General features: G+C 40.5%; 1 protein-coding gene across 1 annotated transcript in view; it reads left to right on the top strand.

Moving 5' to 3' along the window:
- DHX35 (DEAH (Asp-Glu-Ala-His) box polypeptide 35) overlaps positions 1–15,291 on the top strand; it is a gene marked incomplete at its 5' end in the record, with an annotated part of 28,505 nt that overhangs the window by 7,803 nt on the left and 5,411 nt on the right. Inside the window, 12 exons of the mRNA XM_008939565.1 lie at positions 947–1,059; positions 1,481–1,577; positions 2,610–2,768; positions 4,007–4,217; positions 5,770–5,894; positions 6,633–6,687; positions 11,286–11,381; positions 11,796–11,890; positions 12,453–12,530; positions 13,624–13,753; positions 14,428–14,509; positions 15,051–15,122. Coding sequence (XP_008937813.1) covers positions 947–1,059; positions 1,481–1,577; positions 2,610–2,768; positions 4,007–4,217; positions 5,770–5,894; positions 6,633–6,687; positions 11,286–11,381; positions 11,796–11,890; positions 12,453–12,530; positions 13,624–13,753; positions 14,428–14,509; positions 15,051–15,122 — 1,313 coding nt within the window. The remainder of the gene's footprint in view (positions 1–946; positions 1,060–1,480; positions 1,578–2,609; positions 2,769–4,006; positions 4,218–5,769; positions 5,895–6,632; positions 6,688–11,285; positions 11,382–11,795; positions 11,891–12,452; positions 12,531–13,623; positions 13,754–14,427; positions 14,510–15,050; positions 15,123–15,291) is intronic.

Raw genomic sequence — 15,291 nt, 5'->3', positions numbered from 1 at the left:
TCCTGCTGTTCCCTTCTAGTATGTCTTTATGGACCTGCTGCTTGTTAATTTGCCTTTGAGTCTGCTTGATGAAGCTGTAAGTCTCCAGGACATCACGTGAGAGCCATTTTTAGAAGTTGGCCACCTGCTATATAATGAAGTCCTTCATTTCTTTTAAAGCTGCTAATTTCATCAAGAACCCCTTAGTTTGGGTTTTTTAAATGCTTTGCCTTTGCAAAACTTTAACTGCCAGAAATCACACATTTCAAATAGTTTACAGTTGATGTTATATTAATGTATGAGTTAATAGGAGCAAAAGGATTTGTTTGACTGCATAAACAGTTGTTTACCTACACAAAGCTTATAGTAAAATGGTCATGAAAGTTGAGATGGATTATTTGGGTTGTTGATTGTTAATGTTCATTCTGTCACTATTATGTAGCTAAAAATTTATCAAGGTGTCTTACACATAAATCAAAAACTTACATAAATCAGCCTAGCTCTGCTTTTACAAAGTGAGATTTTGGTGTTCAGTAAGAGCTGTAAAATTCACTTGCTCCTCCAAAAAAGGATGAGAATATTCAAGCCCTAGCCAGGACTTTGAGCACCAGTCAGTTCTAGATTCTTAGCTGTGACTTTGCATCTGTTATAGATCCAATATAAAGTTTGTTTTTTTCCAACTGTATCAGCTGATCTAATTAACTTTATTACCTCTTTTAGATCTTTGCTTCTCAAAGTAATAAATGTCCAAAACTCTGTGCTAAATGCCTGAACCCCAGGCAGAACAGAAGGCAACAAAATCAAACTTCAGTATTTTTAATTCGATGCCATCAAATTTAAGAAGAAAACACTGAAGGAGTAGTAATTTAACTTCATGTCTTTAGGTTTCTCCCTCAATTCTTTGAAGTCTCAAACTGAAAACTAAAATAAACTAAAATAAAAACTGTTTGTTTTTATTTTAATGTAGAAATTCAGGGATTTCTTTAATCAGAATGACACCGGTGACCCCAGCAAAGATACCAGTGTGATCCTCACAGTCGAGGGGAGAATGTTCCCTGTGGACATCTTTTACATACAGAGGTGTGTTCCTCTTTGATCTTAACAGTGGTTATTTGGAGGATGTGCAACTGTGGGATCATTTATCTAGGTGAGAGTACAGAGGTGTGTTCCTCTTTGATCTTAGCAGTGGTTATGTGGAGAGTGTGCAACTGTGAGAGCTCAGAAATTCCCAGAATTCTCAGAAATTCCATTTGGGAAATGTTTGGATGTTGCTTATAGTGGCAGAGATGTTATGAAGCATACTGTAGTGTATAAAGGGAACAAATGAATTGCTGAGGGCTGCTTCCTGAGGGCATATTAGATTCCCAAGGATACATCATGAGCTAAATGTGGTGTGGCTGATGTACAGTGTCCAGAAGCAGCTCTCTATTTGCTCCTTACAGAAATGAGGAGTCTGTACCTATTTTTTTTTTAATATCTCTGCTATTTTCTCTCCCCGTAGTCCTGTTCCAGACTATCTAAAATCAACTGTGGAAACTGCAATGAAAATTCACCAGATGGAGAATGATGGGCATATACTGGCATTTCTAACTGGCCAGGTATAGACATAAGCTTTTCATTTTTACCTTTCCAGTGCTGTGTTGTGGGATTGCAGAGCCCCCTCAGGCTCCTCTTTCCTTAGCTGTGCTTCTTCTGATCTCCCTAAAACCGACAGACACTTCTGCATGGGTGGGAGCAGAATTGGGCCAGTCCAAAAGACTTTCTAAAAGTGTAATTATGCTCTGGATTTAACAAAGCTGGTGGTGGGTGATATTTTTTCTCATTTAATGCTGTATGCTCTCAGCCTTGTTAATAAGTGGAACAGTTTGTGGTATTTTGGTGCTAGTCACGCCTACGAAGTTGACAGTGAGTCATCGTGGAGCAAAAGGGATTTACATTTGTTAGGCTTCACATCTGAAGTCTTTGACAGAGAAACAAATTGCTGTGAGACAAAAATTTACTGGTCTTTCTCCTCTATTTATGCCTGTCAACTCACTTTGCAGCTGAGAAGAGGAAATGGAAGGTAGCTGATAATTTTTCCAGTAAGGAGCTACCTTGGAGAGCTTCAGTAACATCTTGCATACTTTCAGAATAAATTCTTCATCTCCACTGTTGATTTGACCTTGAAAGAGGGAATTGGGTATCTGACAAGGGGGTGTAGGAACATTTCATTGTCTGTGTTTTTCAAGAGTGAGGTGCCACAGCTGATCTCTGAGATGAAATGTGAAGTTGAGCAATAAGTGTTAAAGCTGTTACTGTGTCATTTCTGAGCAAGACCCACAGCATCCTACACAAACTAGACTGGCCTCCCACTTTGCTCTCACAACTTACAATTCACAGGAAGACATGCCTGCTTCCTCCTGAGCTTTCTTCAGTCCCTCCCCTGTCCTTTTTCTCATGTGTTTGTGACATTGTCTCAAATAACAATGAACATCAATCTTTACGTTGAAGGAGCAAATTAAAAGATCCTGGAGACTGAACAACTAAAATTACAGTGGGATTGTTTTGGTGCCTATTTTATGTGTAGGTGGCAGCTATGTGACAGTGAAGTGAACCCCCTCTTTGTGTCCCCTGTCTTGCTCTGGCTCCAGGAGGAAGTGGAGACTGTTGTTTCCCTGCTCATAGAACAGGCTCGGGCTCTTTCTCGCACTGGAATGAAAAAGCACCTCCGTGTTCTCCCCATGTATGCTGGGCTGCCTTCTCCTGACCAGATGAAAGTGTTTGAGAGAGTTTCTCACAATGTCAGGAAGGTAAGGCTGGTGCATGTCTCAGTTTCTACCACCCAGGAGGGTGTCTGCATTACACAGGCTGTATGTGCCAGGTTCACAACGTGGGACTGTTGCAAACGCTTCCCGAGGGAGACTTTCTGCACCTCCTAACACTGCCTGCAAGTTTTCAGGGAGTGAACCAAGAGCATGTTCTCTGGCTTCCCTCTTCACCTCTGAGCAGTCCTAGACATGTTCATTCTAACTCTCCTGTCTATCTCATCAAATTCTCAATTTTAAAGAATCTTTGTACCACCTTGTATTTTTCTACATCCAGTTGCAGCTTCTTACGCCCTGAAGTCTTCTACCTGGTTTTATTTCTTTTTGTGATCTAAGTGTCTATGGCTGTTTTCTACCAGTAATGGAAAAATTAGTGACAGAGTGGGTAAGTGCTGTATTTTCACCTAAGAAACAAGTTAAAACTGGCTTGGGTTTAGTAGAAAAAAGCTTTGGTTTGACTTCTGCAAGGCTTGTTCAGATATTTAACATCACAGAACTCTAGAACTGGTCATGATTAGTGCTTTCTGCTTAAGCAGAGCCTGTGTTGGGGCTGAGATGAGCTGACAGAATTACACAGGGGTGTCTTGTTACAATTCTTGTGCCTGCTGGAGTCTAACAAGTAAAATTGTTCATCTGGTGTTGGAGAATGTTGACTGCTCTTCTTTTCTCTTCAGGATATGACACGAGTCAATGAGATACCAAGATTTACTTTTTTAGTTTCAGGTGAAATAAGGATTAAGTTTCCCCCTGTTGTCTGGGAACAATTATTTTTTAATATTTTAGGACATATATGTGAGCATCTCTCTGCAGGAATACTGAATGTGGAGCGCTTAACCAACTCTGCTCCCCTCCTAGCCCCTGCCTCACTCCAGTGTTAGAAGTAACAGTTTCACATAACTGAGAAGCAGAAAGAAAATATTTTTAGTTTGCTCCATAAACCCACTTGATTTACAGTCAGTTAATGTTTTTCCCTGCAGAGGCTGCCAATGGTTTTCTCTGCAGACGCTGCCAAGTTCTTCTTTTATGACGAGAGAATAAATTTAAATAAGCAAGTGCCTGTGAAGCTGTAAAAACTGGGCTGCTTTCAAGCTGCCAGCTCTTTCTGCTGCATGTGCTGTATCCTTGTGCACTCTAGAGTGTGTTGACTGGAACTGTCCCAGATGCTAGGGCTCGATGGTGTGGTTGGGGAGCTCAGAGAATCCTCCTTGTGTCTCTACCTGCAGGTGATCGTAGCCACCAACATTGCTGAGACCTCCATCACCATCCATGGGATTGGATTTGTCATTGACTGTGGGTTTATGAAGCTTCGAGCCTATAACCCCAAAACAGCCATCGAATGCCTGGTGGTGGTGCCAGTGTCCAAAGCTTCAGCCAGGCAGAGGGCAGGGCGTGCGGGACGCAACCGCTCTGGGAAGTGCTACAGGCTCTATACAGGTCAGTCCTGTGGTGTGGAGGGAAGGGGAACTTGCTGCCCTCCCCTGCATTTTGGGTTACAGTGGGTTTAGTATTAGATGAAGAACAAAAATACTCTATTTTTATTTTTTTCCTCTTGGTGGGAGGTAGAAATTTCCCCTCGTTATTCCTCTGGCCTGTTGAGAAGCACGTTGTCATCCATGCCAAGCACTGGACACTGAATCCTTTTATGAAACAAACACAGAGTAGGGTAGGTGCTGTGAGATTGTCAGCAACTTCAGGCCTGTAGAGCTAATGCTGCTCTGGCTAGTCTGCTAAGAAGTTTATCTTTTTATGGTCTTGGTTTCTGAGCAGTTGCTTCAGTATGTAATACACACCTATGCTGCTCTTTTCTGTGCCTAAAGTCTCCTTTAGATGGTGCATCTAGCAAATGACTCTGGAAACCCTTTAGATAACTGAAAGAGTACTTCTTTGTGTCCCCTTTTTGGTAAGAATTGGTGCCGACCCCAAATGCTTCCCTTGGATCAGTCACCCTGGCAGTGCACAGAAACTACTGGTACAAATAAATCTGTTGGCCACCTGGCAGTGTTCAGAAAGCCACCATCCAACTCTCTCTGTTCTCAGCCATTGGAAGAGAAATCACAGCTGAGCTCTGCTATTGCTCATGTGCCTCAGGTTCCCTCTGGTTTCACTGGAGCTTTGAGATTTAGAGAGATCAGACATGTTCTTTTAAAAAGTGCCTGTGCTTGCCAGCAGCTGCCATGTGAAACACAGACATGATTTATTCTCTAAATTTGTGTGTCCAATAAGAATCAGGAGAGAATATCTGCTGGGTAATACACCCAGCTTACATAGCTTTTTAAGTATTTTACTGGAGAAACTGTGATTACACTGAAGTTATTTTTGTGTGCTCAAGAGCTGGCCTGATGAGTGCTTGAAGAAGCATTTTAAAGGAGAAATTAAAAAAAAATCAAAGAATAAAGTGCACGGAGTGGACAAAAGTAGAGAAAATGTGAACTAGCTGTGTCCTGGGGAAGGTCTGAGCTAGATAAGAGATAGAAGAGGGTTCTGTCTAGAAATTAAAATAATTCATGTCAAAATAATGTACTTCTTGTCTTGATTTGCAAGCTTTAGGTAATATAGGGGTGTGTGTGCCTTTTTCCTTGCTGCAGAAGAGCTGTTTAATGGAAGGTGAAGGGATTTGGACCTTACGTGAAGCATTTTTCCAGACTTAAACTTTATAGTGAATATGCTTTTAAAAAGACATCATTAAATGTTTTTGACTTCTTAGTTTTTATTTTAAATATGCTTTTTAAGCCTCTTTTTGTCTGAATAGTTACTAAAACTACAGCTCTTATACTGAAAGCATACTGGGTTTGAACTTTTCCATGCCCATTCTTTAAAAAAAACAAAAGCCTTTTATCTTCTCATAAAAAACATTAAACAGGAGAGAAATGAAGCGTTTCCAGAGTGCTGTGAGGAATTGATAACATTTCACATTGAAAAGTGGGTGGGTCAAGTACAGCATCAGAAGGATAGGCAAAAGTCCTGGGTTCCTTGTCTCTCTCCCCAGAGGAGGACTTTGAGAAGCTGCCCGAGTCGACCGTCCCGGAGATGCAGCGCAGCAACCTGGCCCCAGTCATCTTGCAGCTGAAGGCTCTGGGGATTGACAACGTGCTCAGGTTCCCCTTTCTTTCGGTGAGTCGTAGCCTGCAAGGTCTGTCATCCTTCCTGGGTGTGAGGAAAGATCAGCAGATGATTTGTTGGTAACCCACAGAACCAACAAACCACAGAACCAGTGACCGTCGCCCTGTTCATCTGGACAGCAGAACTCATTGTCCACTCCTGGGCAGCAAAGAATGATTTGAGGAATCAACTAGTGCAAGCAATCTGTGTGACAGCTTAGAAACAACGACTACTTGTATGTGAATTTATTGTCAGAAGGGATGAGAAGTTGAGAAAGGCCTAGAAAGGCAAACCTGAGGTTCTGCAGAACTGTAACTGTAGTCCCTCTGCACTGAATTTATGAAGAAAAAGGAAAAAAAATAACAACAGAACTAAACCTGTGCTTGTCTCTCTTGTTAACAAGAGCAGTGCCCATTTCAGATTTCTTTTCTGTGAAAAGCTAGCATGGTAGCATTAGAAGGGAAAGGTAAGTGATGGTTGTGCTCACTGCTGGCATTCCTGTTGGACAAAGCCAATAGAGCTTTTCCAGCTGGGATCTTGGTGATGATGCTGAGCCTGTTGAGATGATTTTGACTCGCAGCCCTGGTGGTCAGTGGGAGGATGAAAGGAAGAATCCAAGAGCTCTGTCTTCCTTTCCTATAAGAAGAAAGGTTGGTAGTTACAAAGGGATTTCTCTAAAGAGGAAGATCTAGAGATTTTTGTGAAAACTCCTCTGATGCTAACTGAACAATGCCTTTTTTTCCTTCACAGCCACCTCCTGCACAGTCAATGGTGCAAGCTTTAGAACTGCTGTATGCTTTAGGAGGTGAGAATACTCCACTTTGCTTTATTTGTAGTTGTGTGAGAAGAGTTATGAAAAAATGGATGATTTGAATTTGGTGATTGGATGGACATCAGTCAAACCTGCCTTAGAGAACTGCTGTGAGGGAGGGAAAATGCTGCCTTGGCTGGTGGAAGCTTTTGTTGGTGTGGTTTTAGAGTGTACATTGGCCTCCTTTGAATTTACTTTCTTTTCCTCTGGTTATTTCAAACAGGTAAGCAAGCAAAAGTCAGCAGTAACTTTCTAGGAGGAGCTAGAAGTCTATTGCATAGAGTAGCATGGAACTGTTTAGATTGGGTGAACACATTTTATCACTATCTTCTGTGGATTTCCTTGCACCTTCTTGGGAGGAAACAACCATTGGTGCTTGCTGGGAACAGGGCTCTGAGTTGATGAGGATGTTGGCTTGATTTTTCTCAGACACATCCTCTGTTGTTCTTCAGGCTTGCAGAGTGATATGGAGACACAGGGTTTGGACTCTGATTAGACCAGTACATGAATAAGACATTAAATTTACCTGCATCCAGTTAGAGAAGTTGTTAGATACTCAAGCTCTTAGTGTGGTGATTGAAAGATAAAAATGATAATTTTATGTTACTGTGTCAGTGATGGAAACATGTAACACTGGCAGGTATGGACAAAAAGGGTTAAAAGTAAAGCTTTGACATCTTTCACCATCAGACTGGCTGTAATAACCTAGAATTTAGCCAGCTTCACATAACTGCTTATTCCTTCATCAGACTTTAAAAAGCATAGTGTATATTTTAATTTTTTTCTGTTGGCATGTTCCATTCATTCTGTGATGTTGATGTGTGTGCAGGAACTCAACCTAAACACTGTTGGTAAAATCTGATGCTAGAATTTGGGAGAGGCCAGTCTCTGGAGGCTGGAATTAAACCCAATAAAGTGTGCTTCCCCCTGGCTTAGCAAAGCACAGGAGTTTTCAGGTCCTCTCACTGTTATAGCTTTTAAGTCATACCATAAGAGCTCATCTAGTTATGATTTTTAAAATTGTGAGAGGAAAATGATTAAAATGTATATATTCAAAAAGAAATCTCTGCTTTGAATGGAGTGTGGCTTATGGCTGCAGGACTGCACCTTACATTGTGGTTCTCTTAGCTGTGAATATGTGATGGAACTGCTGAAAAACCCAAACCCTGATGTTCCTAAAGGCAGCACACTTCCTCCTGGATGCACTGGAACCACTTTTCTCACACTCTGTGTTTCAGTGCCCAGCTGCTTGCTTTAGGTGCTTTTAAATGCCCCAGAGCTCATGTGCATGCAGCTCACAGAGTCTGTGCTCTAGTTTCACTGTTGAGCTTTCTGGTTACAGACAGAGGAACACGACTCCTAATGAGAGGAAGACAAAGCTAGTCTAACATTAAAAGCATAATTCCAAGGACTTTTCAATTATTTAGCTACTTAATAGAATCTTTTTTATTACATTCTCTGGATCACTAATCACAGCTTGTTGTCAAATTCAGTAGAGAGGCTGAACAACACTCTCAGTGCTGTGCTTTAGTTTTAGGTAGTTCTGCAAGGGGCAGGGAGTTGGGGCTCTTCCAACTCCAGATATTCTATGAAACTAAATGTGTTCATTTTGGTTTTACTCCTGCCTCTGCTGGATACCTATAACACTCAAATCACACTGGAGTAATATTTTTAGACAGAGTTTTCAATTCCTTCTCGCTGTGGTGAGTGGAATGTATGGTGTCTCATTTTGTTTGGAGAAAGAACTGTTCCATTGTTGAGCTTTTTTGACAGCAATTTAATCTTTTTAAATGCAATAAACTTAAAACAGAAACTTGACCCAAGAACAAGCAATCACAGTGAAACTCTGTGACTTTAACTCAGTGTTTGTAGTTAATTCAAAGTTAACAATATTTGCTCCATAACATAAACATGAAGAAAAAAAAAACTAGTGTAGAGGAGATTGTGCAAGTTCTGGAAGCTTCCAGAGGGTTGTGGCTCTTCTTACATCTCATACAAATGCTGTGTTGTAACTTGTGGCAGTGTGTGCTCTTCTTCATTCTCACAGAGCTGTAACTCTCTGCTTGGCCATGATTTTGCTCCCTGCTGATTCACTTCCATCTCTTGAAGGAGGGTTTCACTTCAGGCACTTGGTTCTTGGCACCCTTTTCTAGCCTGGAACAAAGATCTTCAAGGTGGCTCAGAAGTATGTTGCAAGGCTGAATTCGCTGCCAAAACCACCTTAGGGAAATGGAGAGGAAAGGTCAATAAACTCACTGATTAGCTCTTGGATGTGTTGGCAGAGGGGTTACACACGTGATAGCTTCACAGAAAGGCACAGAGCTGTCACTCTCTTGGCTGCCCAGCTTTGGCAGGAAAGCAGAGAAGTGCTGATGTTGGTGTTTAAGATGGAAAGAGTTGTGTGCGTGCCTGTGGGATGTACAGATTCCCTCCAATCTTTGCTGAAGTTTAAGGTTTTAGGTGGTTTATTACAAAGACTTTACACAAGTTGCAGAGATGAAGCTGCTTGAGCATTTGAGGTGCAGGAAGGGTTAAATTTCTCTCGTGCATGTACAGACAAGGATTTCAGCCTTTGTGTTGGAGCAGTGTGCCAATGTGCAGCCTGGGGTCAGGACCCTCCTGTGCCAGTGTGCTGCCAACAACCTGTGCAAAGCAAGCTGAGATGGTTCTGTTGAATAAACACATCACTGGTTTGGGGCTGATTATTTTTAGAGGTGCCAGCTGATTACATCAGGAGTATCTCTCCTCAGCCTTCTCCTTTGATGCCCCTTTGAAAGTCTGAATTGTTGGTTGGAGTTTGTTGCTTTTAAGCATATATTAGCAGGGAAATAAGCAGGTAAACAGTGCTAAAAAGTGCCCATCTTTTTAGCTTTATTTCAGATCCAAGGTTTTGTTGAAGATTCATTTGTAACTTGTCTATCAGAAACAACTCCTTTGCATAATTTCAACATAGTGTTTTAATCCCTCAGCCCATCACATATTAGTGGTTATTACTTGAAACTTTTTAGTGCCACAGTACTAGAATAATCTCTCTGGAACATGTTCAATAAAAATCTCTGCAGGATCTTCTGAGATCTCCCATTTCCTGTATATATATGGATACAGTGGTTGCTTCCAAGATTATTTGAAGGAAACTTTTACCTATTCCAATCTGGTATCCATTGCAGGCCTTTTGCACATATTCAGGCTTACTGCTACAAAGACATCTGTGCAGAAGCTCTGGATGTATCCCTGTGAAATTGCACTGAGATTTGTAGGATTCAGCAGAAGCCAAAGGATTTTGGCTTGATGCACCTGTAGAAAGTTAAAAAGATGGTAATATCTCCTTTTTCCTACTTAGGAATGCAGTTATCTTTCTGTAGATGAAAGGCATCACATTCTAAGCTATTACTTGTGGTAGCACTTAAACTTCTTACAGTGACTGGTCAAATGAAAGCTCCCACACCTTGATTTTTGCAGTTTCTGTGACTTTGTGTTTCAATATAATACTTAGTCTTGTCATGTAAGCTGCTGTTTGTACCTGTCTGAGGAAAATATTGTGACATGACATGAAATGCCTTTTGGGCATATTGTCATAATAAGCAAGATGATAGCATATCAAATAAGGAAGGAAAGTAAACCCTGGGTAGAGGTACCTGTGGTTTCAGACATGCTGATGTGAGTTACAGGAGATCCCATTCCTTGACTTGGTTTGTGGGTTTGCTTTTCTCTGTGAAGCAGCTGCAGTCCCACTGTAGGATTTTGCCCCTGCACAGTTTGACAAACAGATACTGAGGATAATGAAGTGGGCCATGGTTGTGTTTCCCTCACTCCTCTCTGCTGTGGTTATTTAGGCAATCAACATTGCCCCAAAGTCCTGGGTTTGGGCTCTTGCAAGTCCCTCCTGATGCAGCTTCTCTCTTGAGCTCTGTCTCCTTGTCATACCTCACACAACTCTGCTTACTTGGAGTTTTCTTCAGTTCCTGATGGCTGAGGCAGATTCAGCTGTAGAGAATCCTCATCAGCTGTTCTTCTCTAGTTTAGGTGATATTAAGGTTAACTTATAAAACTCATAAAAACAACACCCTACCCTAACAGCCCCAGCAGTGCTTCTTGTGTCTGCACTTAGGCCTGTCCCATAGTTATGTCCTTTTATAACCTCATCAGGACTCCTCCTCCTCCTACTTCCCATCCCCATCAGCAATACTTAATTGGTCAATAAGTAAATACTTTAATATATAAAGAAATGAACAGGTAAATACTTCAAAAGGAGATGCATAATTCTACTAGACACTCTGGATATTGCATTGACTTATTGACTTGGACTGCAGGTTTTCTAAAGTGTTGGCAGCAGCAGTGGGACTTGGTCAAAATGAACAAATTTGTGTGTTCAAGTATGTTTGAAACAAAGAAAAGATCCATGCAGTGATCCACAGGAGAATAAATGGATGTTAAGGAGTGCCTTTCAGCTTAATACCCATTCAGCATCTCTTAGTTGTATTTGGTGGATTTTTTAGCTTGTAATTCTGCCTTTTAGCACCCCTTAAATTCTGAAAGGAGACTTTCTGTACTGCTTTGCCTGTCTCACCACTGTGTGTGTTAACATGCTGCAGGTCTGGATATGCACTGCCGTTTAACAGAGCCTCTTGGAATGAGAATAGCAGAGTTCCCTTTGAACCCCATGTTTGCAAAGATGCTTCTGGAATCAGGTAGGAGGAAAAAAATCACCATAGATTCTTCTTAGTCTTGTGATTAAAGAGAGGACATTGCTTCTTATGCAATTAGTCTGTGTAGAATTAGAAGGTATTAGACCTTCGTTAAACTTGAAGCAATCTGCTTCATCTTGGTGTGGTGTTTAGTGAAAAGAATTGGTTAAACTCACAGACCTTTCTGAGAAATAGCAAGTCTGATGTGTTTAACATGCTACTGAGTGTTAACATACCTGTTTTTTAAGGTTTCTACTAAAAACATTCACTGTTACTCTAAAACAATCCAGAAGTTTAGGTGTTTTCTTTTTATATACTATAAAAATATATTTTGCTTCTTTTTCTTTTTATTCTACATAGGGTTTAAATTGAATGAAAGATAATTTCCTTTATTGCATTTCTCCACTTACTCCTCAGGAAACTTTGGCTGCTCCCAGGAGATTTTGACAATTGCTGCCATGATGCAGATTCAGAACATTTTTGTGATCCCTCCAAATCAAAAATCTCAGGCTGTAAGTTCAGTCACGTCCCATCTTCTTTTTGTTAGTGCTGCATTTCTGGATTTTTACCAAGTATTTCATTGATACAGACTGCAAGTTTGTATGAAAAGGAAGCAAGGGGTTGAATTGCAGCTCTTACTGTTAGAAGGAACTGAGCAAGTTATAGTTAGAAGAAACTGAGCAACAGTGGGAACCTTGGAATCATTATGAGGACCAGAAACATGAAAGGTTATAAACCAGTATTGCTCAGCCTCAGAGTTGGCCAAAAACCCCAAACTTCCTCAAATACCACTTGAGGAGCAAGAAAGAAAGTATTACAATGTAGTAAATTCTTAATAGGTAGCAGGAAATTAATTTTAATGCATTCCTTACTTGGATTTTGGGGGTTCATTTTCAGTTAAGTTTTCTAATTGCAGTTTATGAATATAGGTGGGCTAGAAAAATATTGTTATAGAGGAACTACCCAATATGGTAAGAACCTTAATGGTCATCAGGAAATAAGGAGATGATGGGAACTGAGTGTATTGGACATAACTTTTGCAAAAACTAATCTGCTTATATATTTCTTCTCCAGGCCAGGCAGCACAGAAAGTTTGCTGTGGAAGAAGGTGATCATCTCACTATGCTTAATGTTTATGAAGCCTTTGTCAAAGTAAGTCAGCTCAAGTGTGTGGATTTGAAGGAATGGGAAACACTTGAGGTCCTCAGATCTGATTCTGGGAATTCTGGGTGTAGCATCCTCAAAGCTGAGGGCTTACTGAGTGATAATCCTGATTTCAAAGATATTCTGGTTATATCTTGCCACAGACCTGTAGTTCTTCTGAACAGGCAATAGAATCTGATTCAGGTAGAGCATGGAAGTTTTATGAGCAGACAACTGTATTTTCAAGGAGACTGGGATTTTTGGAAGGGCCTAAGTAATACAAGTATCCAGATACCAAGTGGAGTTGATATTCTCTCATCTTTTCTATGTGTGGAGTGTTTCACAGGTTATAAACTGCATCTAAATCTAGCAGTCTTTTTGTTTTTTTCTTAAATAGCCTCATTGCCCATCATATCCTCTTTTTCAGTGACCTTATGTGCTTACCCTAAAGTTTAACACCATTCTTATTACTTCTCTGTAAGCTGAGATATTACTTAAATTTTGAAGTGCTCTATCTATTTGGGACAAATATCTTTTGCTGGTATTTTTGCAACAGTGTTGAGCTGAAGCAGTAGAACCACTCCAGTGTTTAGCAGGTGACTTCCCTCTCCCCAGCCCCAAAGAAAACACTGAAGGTTTGCAGTTTAAATTTTTATATCTGCCTAATTCTTTTAGAAGCAGCCAAATTCAGTGGCTCTTGGAGTAAGTTCTGCCTTCTGAAGAAACAGTTCTTTGCATAGAGAAGACCAGTGGAAACAGTGTCCAGGAAAGGTGGTTTACTTTGAGAACAGGCTAGTTTGTGATATGCTGCTTTTGTGTGTGAGAATGGAAAGACATATGAAGAAATGAAGCACATCTGTATGAAAATACCCCCTGGCATTTGTTCTGCTGCTATTTAGATGTTTGAAATGTGTTTTGTAGCTGTTTATGTTAGGTACCTTTGCTAGTTGTTATGTAAACAGGTAATTTTCAGGGAAAACAACAATAATACGTTGTAGGAGACAGAAGAAAAGCAGAACAAGGCTGTGTGATCCAAGAGAAGGGGTTTTGTTTGGCTGATGATGTTTCATGTAATATTTTTTTTGTTCTTCTCACTGTACAGCACAGCAAGAGCTCTCAGTGGTGTCAGGAACACTTTCTGAACTACAAAGGGCTTGTCAGAGCCTCTGTTGTAAGAGAGCAGCTGAAAAAACTTCTTGTCCGCTTTAAAGTGCCAAAGAAGTCCAGTGAAGGTGAATTTTTTGGGTTGTTTTTGTCCTGTTGTCCAATACATATTGAAAGTAGTCTCTAAATTATTGGTCTGATTCCTACTTTTCTTGTAAACTTTGAAGTATTTTTTCCCTGACCTAAAAATAACATTGAGTAAACCCAGATTTTTCTTCCTAAGAATGACAGCAGAAGAGCATTTTAGCCCATTTTTAGTTGGCATTTAGTCCAGGCTTCATTAGTTAAGTTTTCCAGCAAGAGGATTGTATATTACATATGTTATATAGGATTATATATTTAATGGGCAGACTTACCAAAAGATTTCAATTTTGTTTGACTTGTTAAGCTGGTTTTCTAGTATGTTCACAGGGATGTCCTGTCCCTGGGAGCTGTTTTCCATCGAGGTTTGCTTCTCAGCACCTCTCTCTAGCTCCTCTCCATCAGCCTTCAGTATTAGCTGTCACACGGGGCTGCTTTAAGGACTGTGACACTGTCTTTGTGGAGACACTGGTGACAACAGGAGTGTTTTACCTAGTAATTTTGATTTGCTGTGAAATTCAAGTCAAAAGAGGGTTTGTCTGCCTTTAAAGCCTTTGCTGTCAAAGCCTGATGCAGTGGGAAATGTGTTTTGAGATGTTCAAGTGGTATTTGAGGGATTTTTGCCATTCCATTGACTCTGCCTGAAAATTCTTGTCTTCAGGTGATCCAGATCCTGTTTTGAGGTGCATAGTTTCTGGATTCTTTGCTAATGCAGCTAAATTCCACTCTACTGGAGCTTACAGGTAAATATATATAACTTCATTACAGCTGTTGCTTGGTTTCAAAGCTCCTTTGACTGGATCCATGTAAGTATAATCAACAAACATACTTCTCTGAACACAATAGGAAACACACAGTGTTTGATTTACTAAATATTTGAAGGTTTGTATCTTCAAACTGCTTCAGTGTTTCTCTCTTCTCTTTGTCAAATACAAATAGAGTTATTGACAGTGGGAGGCTGGTACTGACAGTAATTAGTTTGTGTTAATACAAGCTACTACAGTGTCTCTGCTGTAGCACTCCCAGCTTGCTGAATAAAAGCCTGAAACTCTACTTCTTCATTTAATGCAGACAGAACTCTTTTAAGACATTAAATTATCATTTCTTCTGGCCAAGATTTAATCCTACTTTCAACTGAAAGGCTGGTCATGAAATGCAAACGTTTTAATTTGCTCCAGCTCTTTCAGTGTTGCTTTTTATTAAACATTCTTACTGGGGATGAGAGGAACTGAATATTAAGCAATAACTAGATGCACAATCTTGAAACAGTGTCTTGCTTTCAAGGACCATCCGTGATGACCATGAGCTTCATATCCACCCCACTTCAGTGCTGTATGCAGAGAAACCTCCACGCTGGTAAGTTCAAGCTGCTTTCACTTGCTTTGTGATCTTCACAAGACCTTCTCAGCATCCAGATGTCTTTATGAATGACTTTTCTCCATCAGTGGAGGAGCAGAAGGTCATGGTTCCCACTGAGAGAATTCAATTGGTATTTTCTTTGCCTCTTTTTGTAGACAATATCCAA

The sequence above is a fragment of the Merops nubicus genome, unplaced genomic scaffold, assembly GCF_000691845.1.
Source record: "Merops nubicus isolate BGI_N331 unplaced genomic scaffold, ASM69184v1 scaffold6394, whole genome shotgun sequence".
Classification (NCBI taxonomy): domain Eukaryota; kingdom Metazoa; phylum Chordata; class Aves; order Coraciiformes; family Meropidae; genus Merops; species Merops nubicus.
This window is presented reverse-complemented; position numbering and strand designations above follow the sequence as displayed.